The sequence below is a fragment of the Gekko japonicus genome, unplaced genomic scaffold (assembly GCF_001447785.1).
Source record: "Gekko japonicus isolate JY-2015 unplaced genomic scaffold, Gekko_japonicus_V1.1 scaffold88, whole genome shotgun sequence".
Classification (NCBI taxonomy): Eukaryota; Metazoa; Chordata; class Lepidosauria; order Squamata; family Gekkonidae; genus Gekko; species Gekko japonicus.
Window position 1 is genome coordinate 748,331 of NW_015160209.1, and position 20,234 is coordinate 768,564.

The window sequence follows — 20,234 nt, forward strand, 5'->3', positions numbered from 1 at the left end:
TCAAAGCCGAAGAGCCAGCTCTGTCCAAAGACATTTCCATGGTCATGTGGCCGGCATGACTAAACACCAAGGTGCACGGAACGCTGTTACCTTCCCACTGAAGTGATACCTATTTATCTACTTGCAATTTCTTGCTTTCGAACTGCTAGGTTGGCAGGAGCTGGAACTAGAGATGGGAGCTCACTCCGTCATGCGGCACACTCGGGTCTCAAACTGCTGAACTACCGACCTTCCACAGCCTGCAGTTCAGCGTCTTAGCCACTTGAGCCACCGCAGCTCATGTTTAAGATATGTAACTGTAAATACATATTCATGCTACACTGAAAACATGTGGACATACCTTCAAGTCACCATGTATTTGAAAATGGTCTGGCCTATGTTGAATCTATCCCCAAAGAAGCCATTGTGATTATGGATGACTGAGCCAAATTAGTAATCGCTTAATTGCTAGTAGTTCTCCCTACAAGCACCTTCACAGATGGTTTTAGTCATTCTCCATAGTACCAATTGCAAATACCTTTGTTTCCAAGTGAACCTGGACCAAGAGGGAAGGATTCCAATTGACACTTATGTCTCAAAAACATGTTGAATCCTGTAGGAAGTAGAGTTTTGCATTTCTCCCAATAATTTTATTATTAATAATTATTTTAGGATAGTAGCAGCCAAAGTCAATGATAGTGAAGGGAAACAATCCAAAAAATAAGAAGCCAGCCACACACAGTTGTTACCACCAATGGCCTGCCTCATTGTTGGGGGAAATTAGGTATGAGACAGAGGGGTAGCAGGGACCTCACACCTATATATACCAAGGTCCAGTTCAGTAGGAAGACTCCAGATTTGAAGAGCAAATCAAATGGTTTTTATTAAAGAATTTCCCTGATTACAATCACACTAAAGCAATCAAAAATAAAGTAAGCATTGTTACCATGTGTGTTTGTATTTGCATTTTGTCTGTATTGTGCTCATGAAGTATTGATCAAATGTCTATGTATCTGTGCTGTTGGGACCCAGGGCTCATTGCTGCTATGCGTTTGAATGACTGGCCTTGCACCTCAAGCTGTCCACAATGGGCATTGCTGAGATGCCAGCCACAGCGCACACGCTTTCCCTGGAATCTTCCACTGTGCTCCTGACCAGAGAAGGTCACCACCGGCATGCACAAAGAGACATTTGGAGAAGCAACAGACGTTACCACCATTGATGGATTGTGGGAAAGCACCAACTCCCTTCCTGCTATCTGGTTTGGGATCAAAAGACAATACTGTTTATGGCTTTGAGGACCAGGCTCATCTCTACTCCAAAGGTTGCCAAGGAAACGGAGGTTCACATCCCACCACATGGCCCCCGCTTTGATGTAGGGATAGAATATCCTCATATTGCCCACTGCCCTTCATTAGGACGTCACCCCTTAGTGGACCTATAGCGATAGAGTAGAGGACGTACTTCAGGTTTTATGATAGGTAAGGCCTGCCCCGAAACATAGGTCTTAAAAAGAGAAACGCAGCCATTGTTCTCTCTCACTTGCATTGCTCCCTTGCCTTGCCCCCTTTCCCTTGCTCCGGCCCTTTCTCCCCCCCTGCAACTTAAGTACTGCAGGTGACTCTAACTGTGTTCTCTGGAATCTGGACCAGAGAACCCACACGTGGCTTGGCTGGTCCAGCTTGCGTGCTTCTAGAGTTTGCTTACTGACCCTTAAGCTGCCCCTTTTCTGCTACGAGGAGATTTCCTTCTCAGCTGGAACCACAGATAAGTATGAGCGATATCCTGCTGTGTTATTCCCCTATTTGATGCTTTTGTTATTTTCCATGCTTTAATTGTTTCTATATTCTATTGTAACTAAGGATCTTGAGCAATCTTGTATGTATCTGTTTTTGTATGTCTGAAGAAACTGCTTTAGTAAAAAGGCAACATTTATTCATAAACCTAGTGTGTTGTCTGACTTCCTGAAATAGCGAGCGTTTCATGGGCCAATCTGACCTCTGTACACATTGGGCAAGAACTCACGCCCCGCCCACTGTGGTAGATAACTCAGACTTGGGCTGCCGGAATCGTTTTTGGACCGGTTCGGATAACAGCATGCAATCAAGAACTAGGAAATAAAGAGGTGATAACAGCGATGTTTAGGAGCAGTTACAGGGGGTCATATTACCTATACAGATGTGCAGAAGTCCACGAAGAATATAGCGCAAATGTCCAGCGTTCCACGCTATGGAGAAGGAGGCCCAAAGGGGAGACTTTGGGTATGTACTCAAGTATAGGCACTCTCAGAGTGCACACCGAGACAGGGCATGCTCTCAATTTTATCGGAATTCTGGGGGCTGTCTCCAGGGCCAGAACTTGATGGAATTAATGCCTGCTGATGGTCCTTGTAACGAAATGGCTGCCAGGCAGAGGCAGCAGTATATTTTAAAATTGATGCCAGCCTGGTAGTCCTTAGGAGGGGGGAGGTACTCCATAGGAAACTATGGAGCTGCCATACCTCCCTGCCTACAGTTCCCAGAAGCTTTAGGGAAAAGAGCGGGGGAAATATGGACACACCCCAGGGGCAGAGCCAGGCAGATAAAGGCTTTGGCTCCTGAGAGGGGAGTTCAGTCACAGCCTAGTCTGGCCTTTGGCTCAGCTTGGACAGTAAAGTTGCCAAAAAAAACCAACCCCGGTTTGCCAGGGGTCCCCCGTTTTGGGGGGGTTCTACCCACCCCCAACACCCACAGCCACCCTGTCCCTTCTCTCTTGAGAGAGAGGGGTGGCTGCCTTTAAGTTCATGGAACCCGCGTTTCCTCCCAAGCTCGATCTCCACTAGAGATCAGGCTTGCAGGGAAAGGCCAGCTCCATGCACTTAAAAGGGAAACACGGGCTCTTTGCTCTTAAAGGGGAAACGCCGGCTCCGTGTACTTAAAAGGGAAATGCCGGCTCCTTTAAGTTCAGGAAACTGGCATTTCTGGAGATTGGACGCCCGGGGGGGGCGGGGCGGAGATCCCCAATGTGACGTCATCACGTCGGTGATGCCCCGCCCCTCCAGGAACGCCCCCAAAGTCCCTCCTGGGGACGGAAGATGGACTTGGCAACCCTACTGAACAGCAGCTTGAAGGGAGTGGACAGGTGGAGGCTCCTGTTGCCTCAAACTCCAGGGCATCCAGGCCACTATAAACCATGGTGGACAGCCAGAAGGGCAACAGTACAAGTGACCAGTCCTGAGGAGGGCTGGGGTTTCTCCACAACAACAACAGGAGGGGGATAGTAAATCCCATCCTGAGGCCCACAACCTCCAGAGACAGACAGGGTGTGTGTAGGGGATAGAGGAATGGCGTTTTAAATCCTGTTTATTTTTTGTGCTCAGGTTGTGTTGATGTGCATGTGTTTAAGTTCTGTGCCTAATATGTATATAATTCAAATAAACCTTTTTTGAGTTTAAGACCTCGTGTGCCTTGACCACTTAGTCCTCCCCGCTCGGCACATTACCAGAAGCAAAAGGGAGGCCAGGAAACCCAAACAGGCCCAAATCAGAGGGGTTGCCAACTCTCCAGGGGGTGCCCAAAGATTGTGGTACCAACTTTCTCATGTTGGGAAATCAGCCAGAAGGGTTTCCACTGTCCCTCTAAGAAGGTGGTGTCCATTCAGTGAGTGGTGACAGCGACAGAGGAAGGAAATAGCCCCACCAGGCAGGGTGGGCAGGCAAAAACAGGGGCTTGTGAGCCGCACGCAGAAAAACAGGTTGCTTACCTGTAACTGGTGATCTTCGAGTGGTCATCTGTGCATTCACACCCATGGGATCTAGTACGCACGCGCTGGATCGATCGGTGCTGTAGCAAGCTCTTTTAACAGTTTTTCGCGCCCAGTCCCTCGGGCATGCGCAGGAACCCCACCGCGCATGCCCAGAGGGGTGGGCGCGGACATCCCGCCAGTTCCTTCAAACCGCCGCAAATCAACCCCTATGGAAAATGTAGAAGCTGACAGCAACGGGGAAGGAGGGCGGGTGGTGTGTGAATGCACAGATGACCACTCGAAGATCACCAGTTACAGGTAAGCAACCTGTTTTTCTGCGTGCGGCTCACAAGCCCCTGTTTTTGCCTGCCCACCCTGCCTGGTGGGGCTATTTCCTTCCTCTGTCGCTGTCACCACTCACTGAATGGACACCACCTTCTTAGAGGGACAGTGGAAACCCTTCTGGCTGATTTCCCAACATGAGAAAGTTGGTACCACAATCTTTGGGCACCCCCTGGAGAGTTGGCAACCCCTCTGATTTGGGCCTGTTTGGGTTTCCTGGCCTCCCTTTTGCTTCTGGTAATGTGCCGAGCGGGGAGGACTAAGTGGTCAAGGCACACGAGGTCTTAAACTCAAAAAAGGTTTATTTGAATTATATACATATTAGGCACAGAACTTAAACACATGCACATCAACACAACCTGAGCACAAAAAATAAACAGGATTTAAAACGCCATTCCTCTATCCCCTACACACACCCTGTCTGTCTCTGGAGGTTGTGGGCCTCAGGATGGGATTTACTATCCCCCTCCTGTTGTTGTTGTGGAGAAACCCCAGCCCTCCTCAGGACTGGTCACTTGTACTGTTGCCCTTCTGGCTGTCCACCACGGTTTATAGTGGCCTGGATGCCCTGGAGTTTGAGGCAACAGGAGCCTCCACCTGTCCACTCCCTTCAAGCTGCTGTTCAGTAGGGATGGCTGTTTGGCGATCAGGTAACATAGATGGATGAGACCCACAATCCAGTTTGACAGGCGCTGAGCCGTGATGCGAGTGCCCAGCCGTGCTGACACATAAGAGATGAACAGTTGCGAGTCTCATCTAGTTGGGTGTGTTCTATTGAGGTAGACCAGGACAGCCCGCTTCACGTCCAAGGTGTGCAATAGTTTGTCCTCCGCTGATGTCGGATTAGGGAAGAAATCAGGGAGGAAGACCTCCGCCTACAGGTGGAACTCTGACACCACCTTCGGCAGGAAGGAGATATCCGGTACGAGGCGGACTCCGTCTGGCAGAAAGGACAGGTAAGGTGTATTATGCCAGAAAGCCAATATTTCTCCCACTTGTCTAGCCGAGGTGACAGCAATTAAAAGGGCCATTTTCCATGCTAGAAGTTTGAGGTCGCATGTTGCAAGCGGCTCAAAGGGCTTCCTTGTGAGTTGGCGGAGAACTAGAGGAAGGTCCCAGGGAGCGACTGGAGTTTTGACAGGAGGGTAGAGATGCAATAAACCTTTTTTAAAATGTTTTGAAATTGGATGGGAAAACAAAGTGTATCCATCAACTGGAACATGGTAGGCCGAAAGAGCAGCCAAATAAACTCTCAACGATGAATGGGAAAGTCCCGAGTCAGCTAGGGAGAGGAGGAATTGGAAAACTCTTTTGAGACCCACTGAGGTGGCTCGAGGGGCGTCATTCCCTAGGGAAGAACAGAACCTTTGGCATTTATAATTGTAGGACCTCCGTGTAGTAGGTTTCCTGGAATTCAACAGAACGTTCGCTACGTAGCTGGAGAAGCCAATGACGTTATTCTCCATGCCGTCAGTTTCAATTGTGGTATGTCGTGATGTAGGAGAAGGGAGTCGGAGAGGAGGAGGAGGTCCTGAGTTGGAGGGAATTGATGGTATACCCCTTCTGATAACTCGAGGACTGTTGAAAACCATGGTTGTCTCGGCCACCATGGGGTTATTAAGATACAGTCCGCAGCGTCTCTGAGTATTTTGCAGACCACTCTCAGAAGCAGAGGTAAGGGAGGGAACAAGTAAAGAAGTCCCGTGGACCAAGGGTAAAGGAGACCGTCTCCCAGAGATTGTGGGTCCCTGCCTCCTCGACTGCAGAACAGAGGACACTTTTTGTTATTTCTGGTGGCAAAGACATCGACTTGGGGAGCTCCCCACTTGTGGAAGAGTGGGAGGAGGTATGTTGGGTTCATCCCCCACTCATGAAGGCTGAGTCCTGTTCGACTTAGATGGTCTGCCTGCATGTTCATGTGTCCAGGCTACGAGGAAAATGTTGGCAATGCAAAGCTGCCACAACTGGATGGCAAGGTTGCAGAGGCGTGGGGAAACAGTGCCTCCCTGTCTGTTGACATAAGAAAGCGCCGTGGTGTTGTCCTTGAGGACTGTGACACATTTTCCCTTGATTAAAGGTAGGAAGCTGGTGACAGCGTGCTGTATAGCCAGGAGTTCTAGGAAGTTTATGTGTCGCTTCCTCATCTGCGCGTCCCATTTGTCTCCAAGAGAAAGGCCCATGCAGTGCGCACCCAATCCTGTCAGGGAAGCATCCGTCGTTATGGTGACTTCGGGTGATGGAGGGTGGAAGGGTGCTCCCTGGAAGATATTCGAAGGGACAGTCCACCAAAGTAACGAGTCCCGTATACTGGGAAGAGGGGATAGGAGGACAGTGTGTGCGTTTTTCGACAGGTCGTAGTTGCAGATAAACCGGAGCTATAAAGGATACATTTTGAGTCTGGCAAAGACGAGAACCGATGTAGTTGCAGCCATCAGGCCAAGCAGCCTCTGAATTTGGAAGGCAGTGACGGAGGGTTGGGTACAAACAACGGTGGCTAAGGAAATGATATCTGCCACCCTGTTGTGGGGCAGGTAAGCCATGCATGTCTTGGAATCCAGTATAGCGCCGATGTACTGTATTCTCTGGACTGGACACAACTGAGACTTTTGTCGATTGACTTGTAGGCCCAGATTCTCCAATAGTGCCAGAGTCTTTGTGATGTTTGAGACCAGGGCGTTCTTGGAAGGCGCTACCAGAAGCCAATCGTTGATATATGGGTAGATGGAGACACCCCGGAGACGGAGGAAAGCTGCAACCACAATCACAGTCATTGTGAAGACTCTTGGTGAGCTGGACAGGCCAAATGGAAGGCCCGTATACTGGTAATGCTGTTGACCAATCGCAAAGCGTAGGTATTGGCGGTGGGAGGGGTGGATGGTAAGGTGAAAGTACGCGTCTTGGAGGTCGAGGGTGGCCATCCAGACTTTATCCGAAGCAATGGCATGATCTGTTGTAGGGACACCATGCGGAAGCGGTTGTAGGTCACAAAACGGTTCAGTTCCCTTAGATCTAATGTGGGTCGAATGCCTCCATCTGGCTTCGGGACTGTGAAGTATCAGGAATAAAACCCCGTCCCGTGGAGATCTGGTGGTACATGTTCGATGGCTCCCTTCTGCAAAAGGACGGGCACCTCCTCTAGGAGAGGTGGGGAAGGGGGCATGGAGACGACGACAGGAGTATTGGGGTTCTGGTGGAACTGGATTTGGTAGCCTCGGGTCAAGATGGACAGCACCCACTCGTCCGAGATGATGTGACGCCAAGTTTGAAGAAAAGGTGACAGACAGGTTAGAGCTGACTCGGTGACTGGGAAGTCAAAAACCCTACTTGGAGGGTTTGGTCTGTTTGGTACAGGAAGATTGTTGCCCGGAACTGAATCTTGGTTTCTGGAAGGCGGATTTTTTGGCCTCCCGAAGATGTTCGCGGTCTCCATTGTGTGTCCAGAGACTGACGACTTGGGGTACGCCTCTGCCAGGATCTCGACCAGGTGCGGGGACGGTATTGTTGCCTTGCAGAGGATGACACTCCTAGAGCTCGAGAAGCTTTTATGCTTTTATCTAATTCCTGTAAAGTAGAATCAGTAGTGGCATTGAAAAGTCCCAGGCCATCAAATGGAAGGTCTTCCACATAAGATCTAGTATCCATGGGCAGATTAGTATTGCAGAGCCAGGAATGTCTCCTAAGAGCTATTGCAGAGGCCATCGTTCTGGAGGATGCCTCGAGGACATGCTTAGTAGTGTTGAGCTGTTGTTTTGCCAACACCATGCCTTCCTTTTGGATGACTCTGGCTGCCTGGAGTTTGTCTTCTGGGAGGTGGGTCAGAAGTTCGGAGAACCGTTCCCAGAGAGTATATTGATACCTATTCATGCAGGCCAGGTAGTTAGTGGCCTTGACTCCCAATGCTCCTGTGGAGTAGAAGCGTCTGCCAAAGGCATCCAATTTCTTACCTTCCTTGTCAGAAGGTGCGGAGTGTGTCCTCTTGGATTTAGAGGAAGATGTTATCACCATCAAGTTTGGCTGAGGGTGCGAGAATAGGAACTTGGCATATGCCTCTTGGACCCTATACATGTGGTCCAGTCGTCTCGTGAACACTGGTGCTGACGAGGGTTTTAACCATGGTGCCTTTGCTGCCTGCAAGAGGACTGAAGACATGGGCAATGCCAAGGTGGAAGAGGCATCAAGCTGGACTATATCAAAAACAGCATCTGTTGCCTGCAGATGTTGCTGGACAACAGAGAGGCCTAAAGAGTGGGCCATTCTTTTGACTAAATCTGTGTATGACGTAAGGTAGGACCTCAGTGACAGCCTGGTTGGGAGATTTATGGCCAGGAGAGGTATGAGCCTCAGATGCTTCTGTATCCGAGGCTTCTTCCATGGAGTCAGAGGAGTCTTGGTGTGGTATTTGGACCAAAGTGTCCTCTTGACAAGCTATAGGTTTTGGTGGAACAACAGGATTTGGAGTGACCTGTGGGTTGGGAGGATGACTTGGTTCCAGACTATGGTGGGAAGGATCGTCTGCAGGAGGATGAGACAGAGATGCCGAAGGTCTCAACTTGTGGGGTGACCTCGATCTATGAACAGAGTGGGACGAATAGCGATCCCAATCAGAATAGCCCGCCGGAGTCAACCACGGCATGGATGGTGGATAAGCCCCATACAGATACCTCAACTGTCATTGATCCCAAGATATCAGTGGTGGAGGGGGCAGGAAGACTCGGGGGGATCAACTTCTGGACCATGGACATCTGGGAGACAAAGTAATAGCCTGTCTGTGAGAACCGTCCCTGTAGTCTCAGTCGTCGATATCAACAAATTGGACATGGAGACGCGGAGGATGACATTGTGTACTGCAAGAAGCGTGTCGGTACCGATGTGTTTCGACATCGGGAGCCTCCGATATCATCGATGCCGACGAAGTAGAAGGAGAGGGAGAAGGCTCAGCACCCATTTGGTGACTTAGGAGCTCCACCGTCTCGATGTCGGAGTAAGGACGCTCCACTTGTTGGATGGGCGAATCCAATAGTTGGATGGTCGGTATCGGTGGAGGGAATTGGGCCTCCGATATCGATACTGCCGTTGAAGCGGGAGGCACTTTAGGGGCATCACCCAGTGCAGGCACCGCTTTCTTCCCCTTCTTTGCCGCCTTAAGGGACTTTGAGGTGCCCTCCCTCACGGACTTGTGATCCTTACTTGCCTTGGCCTTCTTTTTGATTGGCATGGAAGCGGAAGATTGCACCTTCGATACTGGGAGCTTTGGTGTCGGGCGGTCGGCATTGGAGGCAGGTCTCGATGCCGGAGCTGTCGATGTTGATGGTCTCTCCTCCATCGCTGAGGTAGGACTAAGGGCCAATTCAAGCAGCGCTACTTTAAAGCGCGCAGCTTGGTTTTTCCATGTTTGATTAGAAAAACAAGCAAAGTGACGACAGGACTCTGGCCGGTGAGACTCTCCGAGACAAAAAAATGCACAGGGTATGATGGTTGGGAGGAGCAAGTTTGCTGCCGCAACCCTTACACCTATTGGAAAAAACCCACTTCTCCTCCATAAAAAAAGTGAAGAAGAGGGAACGTTTGAGGGGTGGGAATATCCCGAAGGCCTGAGGTAATCGGTAGACTCCCCCTCAACAGAAATAAATGTTGTGGGGTTTTTTTGAAGAACAAACAAATAAAAAGTGAAAGGACAGGAAAATTAAAATAAGGAAATAATTCCGAAGAGCTGAGGCGAATAGCCAAAAGCAATCCGATCTTCCTGACGAAAAATAGGTCTACTCAATGCAGCGGTAAGAAAGGAACTGGTGGGATGTCCGCGCCCACCCCTCTGGGCATGCACGGTGGGGTTCCTGCGCATGCTCGAGGGACTGGGCGTGAAAATCCGTTAAAAGAGCTTGCTACAGCACCGATCGATCCAGCGCGTGCGCACTAGATCCCATGGATGTGAAGCACAGAGACCACGTCAAAGATCGGCTATTCAGTCTCCCAGGCTGAGGGTGGGTCCCCGTTTCGCCACAGTCCTACTGGAGCTGGCTAAATGGATTTGATGACCACTGATGTTCCAACTGGGATAGGTTGAATAGGTTCCCAGGCTTAGACAAAAGGCAGTAATGGGTCCCTGATCGGTTTCAGGAAGGATCGCAGATGAAATTAATGTTTGATTAGTTTATCTCAGTATCTTGCAGTAGGGGGCAGGAAGGACAAGTGTGTAAACAAAGGATTTCCACATAGGCATAGGTGTCACACAAAACATGAAGGTTTGGAGACAGAGGAGCTATTCACCAGGTGGCTACTGAATAGCTATGGAAATGCAGGTAATTTACCTGGTGGAACTCATGATTGTTTCATATGCATACCTTTGCTGTAGGGAGGGGGGGTCAGAGATTGCTTCGAGGGCTGCCTTGTGCAACCTGAAATTGAAACCCTTTTTGCAGAGCTTTGGCTAGCTCTGTGGCTCAAGTCAAGAATGTCCTCTTTGGCCTAACTTTGTGGGTCTCTGGTTCACGTCAGAATTGGGGTGCCCTGCTGTTGGGGCTACCTGCGAGTAAGGCAGCACCTCTGGGCTACACAGTTAAATAACTGAGGAAGATACGACTGACATGCTGAACCCTCCACTCCCTGTTGACAGTCTATGCCCCAAAGTATTCTTCTTTCTTCTGGGCTCCGGTGCTACAAGTAAATTCAGCAAGAAGCCAAGAGAAAAGGAGAAAATCTCAGGTACTTTCCATCATCCTATAGATACAAATGCCCAACGTATTGGCACTTTCCAGCTCTCCCATTGGCTGTTCTGTGTGTTTCATCAGTCATTGGCCCATCAACTGCCACTCAAGAGTACTCGCATGCCATTGGCTGGATGCTGGGTCTGCTCCTCTCCCCTGCCCACTGCCAGCCTGGATACCCTTCCCTGACAGAATAAACTGCCAAAACTCTCTTGACAAAGATGCTTCTACTTCTGCTTTGCTTCTCTGCATCTGGCTGGCTACTGAGGTGAGCCACTGGCTATCAACCATTCTCTTCTCCTCCTGCTGTGGGGCTAACTTTGTACTCAGTGGCTATTGCTAGGCAACCAAGCTTGGTTCTGTCAGTAAAAAGGCAAAAGCAGGAGCCCTTTGTGGGCCAGTTCTAACTAGAGTTGCCCGCTCCAGGTTGGGAAATTCCTGGAGATTTTGTGGTGAAGTCTATGGAAGCCAGAGTTTGGGGAGGGGAGAGGCCTCAGCTGAATAAAATGCCATATAGTCCACCCTCCAAAGCACTGGTTTTCTCCAAGGGAACCATTGCTGAGAATCTCCAGGTGAGGGCTGGAGAAAACTCAGAATTAAAACTACTGTCCAGATGGTAGAGATCAGCTCCCTTGGAGAAAATGGCTGCTTTGCAGGGTGGACTCTGTCATTATACCCTGCTGAGATCGCTTCCCTCCTGCTTGGGTCCCCACTGAGGAGAAAGACTGTACTTTTCCTAGGTAGAGGCTTCATGTGTGTGTGTGGGGGGGGGAGATGGAAAGCTGATGTCAAAAGGGCAGATAAAGGTAGGTTGATGGTTGGCTGGGAAAGAAATAGGGTTGCCAACTCTAGGTTCAGACATTCCTGGAGACTTGAGGGGTGGAGGGTAGAGAGGATGGGATCTGAGGAGGGGTGGGACCTCAGACAGGTACAATGCCATAGACTCCACCCTCCAGATCAAAAGGGGGAGAGGAGAATGATTTGAGCTGCTTTGGTCCCCACTGAGGAGAAAGACTGTACTTTTCCTAGGTAAAGGCTGCAGGGTCTTTCCACAACGGGTCTTATTCCTAGTCCATACTAATGCCTGATTGAACACACCCACATTTAAAGACATAGGCCTGCCACCATCATGTGTAATTTGGCCCAAAGGATCCAGACTAAATTTTCCATCCTTAGAACAAAACCTTCCTGCCTTCTCTCTTCTACTGCAGGTCACATCTCCATGAAATGATGTTCTTTAGAGACAGGGACCTTGAGGAATGACATGAGAGTGGTCTGCAGTAAGAAAGAGAAAATAAGTGAAAATTGCCAATTTAATGTGGATCCAACCTTTTGATATAACCCTACTTTTAAAGATATGTCTAATTATGTTCCCAGTGAAGCAAGTACTGTTGTCTATGGGAAGTGTATCATAAAGTGGTGACTCAATTACAGTACAACTATAAGAACCGTCTCCTGGGAGTAAGCTGCACTGAACAGACCTGAGTACGATTCTGAGTATACCTGCCCTGGATTGCTCTCTGAGTCACCTCTGCTGACTGCTACAAATATAGCTATCCTTCTGAGAATGAGGGTCAAAATTTCATAAAGGACTGAGATCTCAGCAGAACAACTGCATCTCTAATAAGGGAGATACATTAGTTACCTAAGTGAGGTTACTACTTTTCACATCATATTCACACTGTTGAATTGTTGAAAATAGCAGGGGGGCAGCAAAATACATAATCATGATGTTTGTTTCACTTTTTAAAATATTAATTAGGGCCAAAAGGAGGGATTGTACAAACATAGAACATAGAACATGCAGATATTTACCCCTTTTCTCAGCCGTCCCTTGTGAACCCACCTGATGCTGGGTGGGAGGGGTCAGGGGAGCTTTATGGATAAAATGCCCAAAAGCATAGGGTACAATAAAGATAGGGAATCAAGTAAAAACACCTATCTCTCATCTGCTGCGCTTTATAGGATTCAGATGTCTTTTATACTTTATATACCAACTATAATAAAAATCAAACAGCAAAAGTTCAGCCCAAAGTAACCTTAGGGGGAAAATACCTATACACATAAATATGCAGTATTAATTGGCCTCCATCAAAACTAGGGCCAGTCAGCCACAGTAAAACATGAGAAAGAGGGTTACCATTCAGAGATACCTGGAATAATGATATAACCCTATACAGATTATTATTTTTTTACCATCTCCTTGGAAAAAAGAGTTAGGCATTTCCCCATAAATCTAGAATGCATCTAATAGGCAATCATTCAGATATCAGGCAATTTCTTGAGGATTTTCTGAACACAATTTCTTTATAAATTACTCTTTTATCTTTAGCAAACCACATTTCTATTGCCAGGAGCCTGGATTTTCCAAGCTCTACATCAGTGCAGCCTAAATTGGACTTTCCTGCTACAGAATATGAAATACAATAGATGTATTGTTTGCAGTTTGAAAAGTGCTAATTTAATTAGAAGCAGTGAAAGCAATATTAATATGGGTTCACTGCCATGAATTTTTTTGAATAAACTAATATTCATTAATGAACCAGATACCAAATAAGGTTGCACACCATCATTATTCTAATACATATCCTAAAGAAAAAAAGGATGGGTTTTCAGTGAAGCAAAACATGGCAAAAAGCCAGGAGCCAGAATATTTTCATTGTTGCTCTACAGTACGTTAAAGCACTAACTTCAGTTCTTAATGCTTCCCCATTCTCAGTTTGCAGGTACTTCTTCAAAGCCATCCCACAGTATCCTGCTTTATATTAAAATAATAATTTTAAAATAAGTTTGCAACAGCTATACCATATCTTTGTATTCTAAAACTGACAATCAAAACAGCATTTTTAAAGCCTCAGTCTCATCTCTATGGTCCATACAGTTATTCCAAGAAACAGATATAGATTTTTGGTTGCCTTTTATATTTAAAAAAGCCACTATACTTGCCGTATTGCTGCATCTGAAGAAATGAGCAGTGACTCACAAAAGCTCACAATGCCTCCCACAAATTTTGTTAGTCTTCAAGGTGCTACTGTTACAGACAGACTAACACGGCTACCCATCTTGATGCAACTTCTTTGTAGCTGATGCTCAGCCAGATACTAACTCCAACCCTCTTTGTCAAACATGGAACACTTAAGAAGAAATCCTAAACAGGTCTACTTAGAACATAAGAAAAGCCAATGTTGGATCAGGCCAGCCCAACACTCTGTCACACAGTGGCCAAAAATACCAGGTGCCATCAGGAGGTCCACCCACTGTTGCCCCCACCTGTGTTCCCTCTAAGTTGTGGAGTCTTGTGAGCAAAAATTCTACTTTTTGAGCCACTGGCATTAAAGTTGTGAGCGAGCGATTTGGCTGCTGCATAAATTAGTTTGATCTGGGACCATCCTCCCTGAGCTAAGACAAAAATGGGTGAGCCGGAGGCTAAAAAACTGTGAGCTAGCTCACACTAACTCAGCTTAGAGGGAACACTGCCCCCCCACCACCACCACCAAGAATACAGAGCATCACTTGCCCCAGAACGGGAGTTCCTATCTATACCTTGCGGCTAATAGCCACTGATAGACCTCTGCTCCATATGTTTATCCAATTCCCTTTTGAAGCCATCCATGCTTGTAGCCGCCACCACCTCCTGTAGCAGTGAATTCCATATGTTAATCACTTTTTGGGTGAAGAAGTACTTCCTTTTATCCATTCTAACCCGACTGCTCAGCAATTTCATTGAGTCCCCATGAGTACTTCTTTCTCTACCTGCTCTATCCCATGTAAACCTCGATCATTTCACCCCTCAGCCGTCGTTTCTCCAAGCTAAAGAGCCCCAAGTGCTTTAACCTTTCTTCACAGGGAAAGTGTTCCAACCCTTTGATCATTCTAGTTGCCCTTTTCTGCACTTTTCCCAATACTATAATATTCTTTCTGCGATGTGGTAACCAGAACTGTACACAGTATTCCAAATGAGGTTGCACCATTGATTTATACAGGTGCATTATAATACTGGCTGATTTGGTTTCAATTCCCTTCCTAATAATCCCCAGCATAGTGTTTGCCTTTTTTTTTTTGCTGTCACACAGTGTCTTGACATTTTCTCTCTTGGTCAGTCTCTGCCAGTTCGGCCCCCATCAACATGTATTTATAGTTAGGATTTTTGGCCCCAATGTGCATCACTTTGCTCTTGGCCGCACTGAACCCCATTTGCCACGCTGACAGCCGCCCGCCCATCCTCAACAGATCCCTTTGGAGTGCCTCACAATCCTCCCTGATTCTCACCACCCTCAACAATTTAGTGTCATCCGCAAAGTCAGCCATTTCACTGCTTACTCCCAACTCCAAATCATTAATGAACAAGTTAAAAAGCATCAGACCCAGTACTGAGCCCTCGTGTAACCCACTGCTTACCACCCTCCACTGTGGAAATTGCCCAATTATACTCTCTGTTTCCTATTAATTAGCCAGTTTTTGATCAACAAGAGGACTTGTCCTTTTATCCCATGACTATTGAGCTTACTTAAGAGCCTTTGATGAGGAACTTTATCAAAAGCTTTCTGGAAGTCAAGGTAAACTGAAATAAGTCCCATTTTAGTCAATGGAGTTTGCTCCATGAAAAGCATTCTTAGGACTGCAGCACTACATTATAATCTTATGCACACTTACTTGAGAGTAAGCAACCAATGGAGTACCAGCACAGTCCTTTGCAGAGTTACTCCAGACTAAACCTATTGAAATTATTGGACTTATATTGGACTCTTTCTGCCTAAAATTTCATTACACACCCTGCATTTTGCTCCAGCAAAAAACTATCAGGCAAAAAGAAAGAAGAAAAATCATAATTAAACCACCTGGGAATCTACAAGAAATGGCCTTATTTTGCTTGATATCTGTGGCATTCGTGTTAACTAACAGAAGTAGAGTCAATAACCATTATCTACTGTTTTACAGAAATCATTGGTATTTTTCCATACATAACTATTTCCTGGGATACATGCCGGCTTAATTTTCTCTCACTTTCAAGAATGCACAAAGGATTCATTCGGGGAGCACAGAAAGGGAAGATAAGAAAATGACTAAAAAATCTTTCCCTGCATTAGCCCATGCTCATATGCACCAGCCATAAATGGACCACAGTAACTCAACCAAGGTTGCACCCCACCAATGTTCACTGTGAAAAAAATGATTCAAGTCCAATTAAAGTCCACAAATTTGCTACTTCTTCTTTTTGGTTCTTTATTTTATGTCATGCAGTGGGATCACAGAAAGGGACGACAACAAAATTACTAAAAATCTGTCCCTGCATTAGCCCATGCTCATAAGCACGGCAGTGAATAGAAGACTAGAACAAGCAATATCACTCTCTGTAGGGATTATATGTGTTGCCAATTCCAAGTGCATTTTAGCTTCCACTCACTTCCCTCACCAGTTGGGAAGCTGATGGCAGGATAAATGGCTGGAAGGAACATTCCCACTGTGGGAAACCATGTTTCATGCCCTAATAACTGCTGAAGAAAACAAAGCAAAGCCGTGTCAAAGATGGTGACAGAAGCTCTTGGCTCTAGATTATGCTATGATCCAGACCCATTCTCCTGTCAGTGGTACAACAGATAGCCGATAAAAAATAAGATAAGAAAGGGTAATGATGGAAATGTTGCCTCCTGCCCTAAAATTGCGGCAGAAAAAAAGCATGTAGCTCTGCTTTGGATGGGTAGGACATTCTTGCTGTAAGAATGGGGTGCTCCCCTATTTCACCACTGCTGCATTAGAGGGGGAAGTGTTTTATTGGTTTTAAATTATAGTGTTTTCATTATGACTTGTAAACTGCCTTAAGAAAATATTTTAATAAATAAAAATTAATTTTAATGCTTCTAGTAGTAGCCTGCAACTCCTGCTGGATATGGTGTTTGCTACAAGTATTAAGTAGCAGAGGTGAGAAATTCCCAAACTGCTATTCAGAAGGACCCAAATGATTCTTGATAGTCCAATACAGTGAGATGTTTTTTGCCTCTTGGGTTTTTTTCCTTAGGGTTCTATTTATGAAGACTGTTTATCATTCTCTGAAATGCTCATAAAGTTGTTCTAGTGCAGTGGCTAACAGCGCAATCCTAACACGAGTTACACCTTTCTAAATCCATTGGCTTCAATAGATTTAGAAAGGTGTAAGTTCTTGGGTTTAAACCTTAAATCATGCCTGAATTCTCTAGAATGTCCAACAGGTAACTTGACAGCTACTGCAAAGCAGCTTGTGCAGCCACTAGAACATGCAGGAAAAGATTGCAAAAAGTTGTGCTCTACGTTTTGTTTTTTAAGGATTTTGTAGGATTTTCCTCTGCTGCTAGCAGCAGCAGCTTTTTTTTCTGCTGCTGCTTTTCTTAGTCAACGTTCTGTTTCTGGGACTGAACAAAACTGGTAACATGCCCGGGAAGGGGTAGCTTGAGATACTTTCAGTACTCAAAAGCAGCTCTCATTAAAGTTAAGGTTACTTACCCCTGCTCTAGAATTCTCGAGACAGGTTCTTCAAGCCATCACTTTATAGCCTCAGATCTCTACCCCCTTGCCACAAACCCATGCTGGTCTATTTTAAAGAGTTATTTTAACAATAATGGATGACATAATTGAAACACTTTAGGTACTCAAGAATCATTATATAAGTGCAAAGTATTAACTATATTTGTTAATGTCACTAGGAAAATATGACTGATCTGACCCTATGCACTGTAAATGTCAGGTATGCTGAATCAGTGTGCTCAAAACCCACAGTCCATATGGGAATCACACTAGCTGGATGCCACATGTGACTAATGGGTATGGCTCAACCATATTCAGCCAAGATATTCAGGATGCTTTAAAAATGTTTCATAAGTTCAATGTATACAATGATTTGTTAATGCTTCTTTTCTGTTATATGACCATATTCAAGTTTTAAACATGAAAATTTCCCCAGCATATAAAAATACAGTGATTACTGTACCATCTGCTTTCTAAGGGCTCTTTGGAATCACACAAATCTAAAACTATTAGACAGTCTGAGGGACCTGTGTAATGTATAATGTATAATAATGGTATCACTTCATTTCAGATCAAGTTGTGTATATTATAATGAAAGTCCTTTGGCTGAACTCCAGGAATGGTTTCTGAATTTTTTTTTAATCATCCCAGAAATAAGAGCAATATAATTTTGTTTATTCAGAATCTGTAAGTTACATCAATATAAACCAAAGGCTTGTGTTCCAGTACTTCTAAATAAGAGAAAGTAACCAAAGCATCAGGAGTGTAGTTACTGCAATTTTCTAATAAAACATTGATACACTGTTGAATGGATCAGTTCAAAGGTAGATCTTACGACTAAAGCAATTCAAGGTTTTATAGCTGTTAATATTAAACCACAAACTGTACAGAAATGTTATAACCAATGGAAAAGAATACAATTGCAGATATATAAAGAGACATACAGAGTTCTCCTAAGCCTTCCACTGAAGTCATTGGGTTCAGAGGGGTGTAACTGCGGTTAGGGTGGCAATGATAATGCCTTAAAATACTTCAGTAGGATAGATTATCTTTATAGCCATTTTTAAGAAAAAATCTGACTTGAGCTTTCAGTAATCCTGACATGATCTCTCACGTGTTTTTGTTGTTGCAAATTAGTCAAAAGAAGACACCAGCCCCAGCATTATCCATACCAAACTGTGGCCTGCACTAACTATCCTTCAGTTTCCTATGAAAGCACAGTAACTCCACTTTTGCATTCTATCCTGAAGCAGTAGTCCCATGTGCCAAGTCTGCATTTGCAGCCTTCACTGGGTACCCCGTCCAGTGAGACTCTGGAACACTTACTGTCCCTTACATCAAAATGACAGGAAGGCCAAAGCATTGCCGCCTCAGGCATATTCTGTAGCCTGGCAGCGCAAAATCACTCTCTAACCATGTCCCCTAGCAACAAATAGGCCACTTTCCTTTCCATAAACAAATGCACAGAGTCCAGATTGATCCATAACGGGGTTGACTATTCAGAGCCTAAAGGTGACATATCCACATGACTCCAACTCAGCCCAGTTTCTTTAACTCTGAGCAAACATGGCAACATTTATCTAAGGGTACTAGTGGAACAAACACATATGGTTGTATCAGTTCAAGCCACAGCTCAAAATTTGAGCTCAACATTTAGACATCTGTAAGGAAAGAGAACAAGGTCTGATATGAGATAATATTTGGACATAATGTAGATGAAGAACCAGTTCCACAGACCCCTGAGAACATCAGGATTATATTTGCTGGCAGTAGAAGCCTGAGTGTCAGTGGGAAAACCAAAGCATAAACAGAACAAGCATCACAGATCACAAAGTGTTAAGTTGCAAATGAATGGGAGTGTACTGTATCCATGCAAAAAGGCCAGATGTGTGGAATCAGGCAGGTGAACGTTTCAGTTACAGCTTGAAGAACAGCCCATCAAAAAAGGGTTGGCCAAATTTCACTATGGGTTACATTTTATTCATACTTTTCATTGATGATCCCCCCCCCCCGAGAAAATCTGGCAAGTTCAGTTTCTCGATTATAATGGGGGATGCTGCATTCCATCCTTTCTCCCCTGAACAGAATGGAAAGGAGAGGGGGAGCAAGAAGTCAGAAGAGAGACCACTGTGGCAGAAGTGGGGAAGGGGAGCTGGAATGTGTGTCTGAGAGAAAGAAAAGGGAAGCATGCCTACGTGCCCCAGCAATTCCGTGAGGCGAAGTGCGCGCTTGCGTGCAGGTGGGGCGAGGTACAGGTACCCGGGCACTCGCGCTCCCCTTCCCCGGCTCCCCACGGCTTGCCATTCAATTGAGGCAAAGTTACTTGGTGTGACCCCGCGCGCGCCTGCCTGGGTTGCGCGCGCCTCCCGGAGGAGCTGAGCGGTCCCACCTGGGAGCGCCTTACCTCGAACAGGGGCCCGATCTTGTTCTTCTCCAGGTAGGCTTGAATCCTGCTTTGCTGGTGAGACGCCATCAGATTAACGGCCGAAGCGAGGGGCAGGTGTTGTGGCCGTGGTTCCTCGGCGTCTCCTGCGCCGCGGCCCCCTTTGCAGCGAACAGGGGAAGGGGGGCAGGCAGGGCGGAGACTGAGGGAGAGAGGGAAGAAGGGGAATCCGGCGGTAGAAGAGCGTGGCTAACGCGGTGACCAGGAAGCCAGCCCACGCGTTAGAGCAGAGCCCGGGCTGCGAGGCGGGAAGCCGCCGACGTGTACCTCTCCATGGAGGTCGAAATGGGAGTGCTCGGGCTGGGTGAGCGCCTGGTGCATGGAGGGAAGAGATCGGGAAAGCAGCCCGGTGGTGCGTCTGTTCAACAGACCCTCGCGCCTTGGTTACAGCGAGAGAGGAGCTCCAGCGGAAGCCGTTTCGCCGAGCTGCCTCCCTAGCGACAGCGCCTCACGCGAAGCCAATGGCTGCTTTCTTTTGCCCGCGCGGCCAGGCGGGGGAGCTGCTTCCCTCACGAAGGACGAGGCTCTCGTCGCCGTGTTTGGCT

General features: G+C 46.6%; 1 protein-coding gene across 1 annotated transcript in view; it reads right to left on the reverse strand.

Annotated features, from left to right (window-relative positions):
- Positions 1 to 19,811, reverse strand: part of LOC107108588 (chromosome unknown open reading frame, human C8orf34) — a 159,260-nt gene extending 139,449 nt beyond the window's left edge. The window contains exon 1 of the mRNA XM_015409051.1: positions 19,651 to 19,811. Within this exon, the coding sequence (XP_015264537.1) occupies positions 19,651 to 19,719 (69 nt within the window). The 5' untranslated portion in view covers positions 19,720 to 19,811. The remainder of the gene's footprint in view (positions 1 to 19,650) is intronic.
- Positions 19,812 to 20,234: the final 423 nt, after the last annotated feature.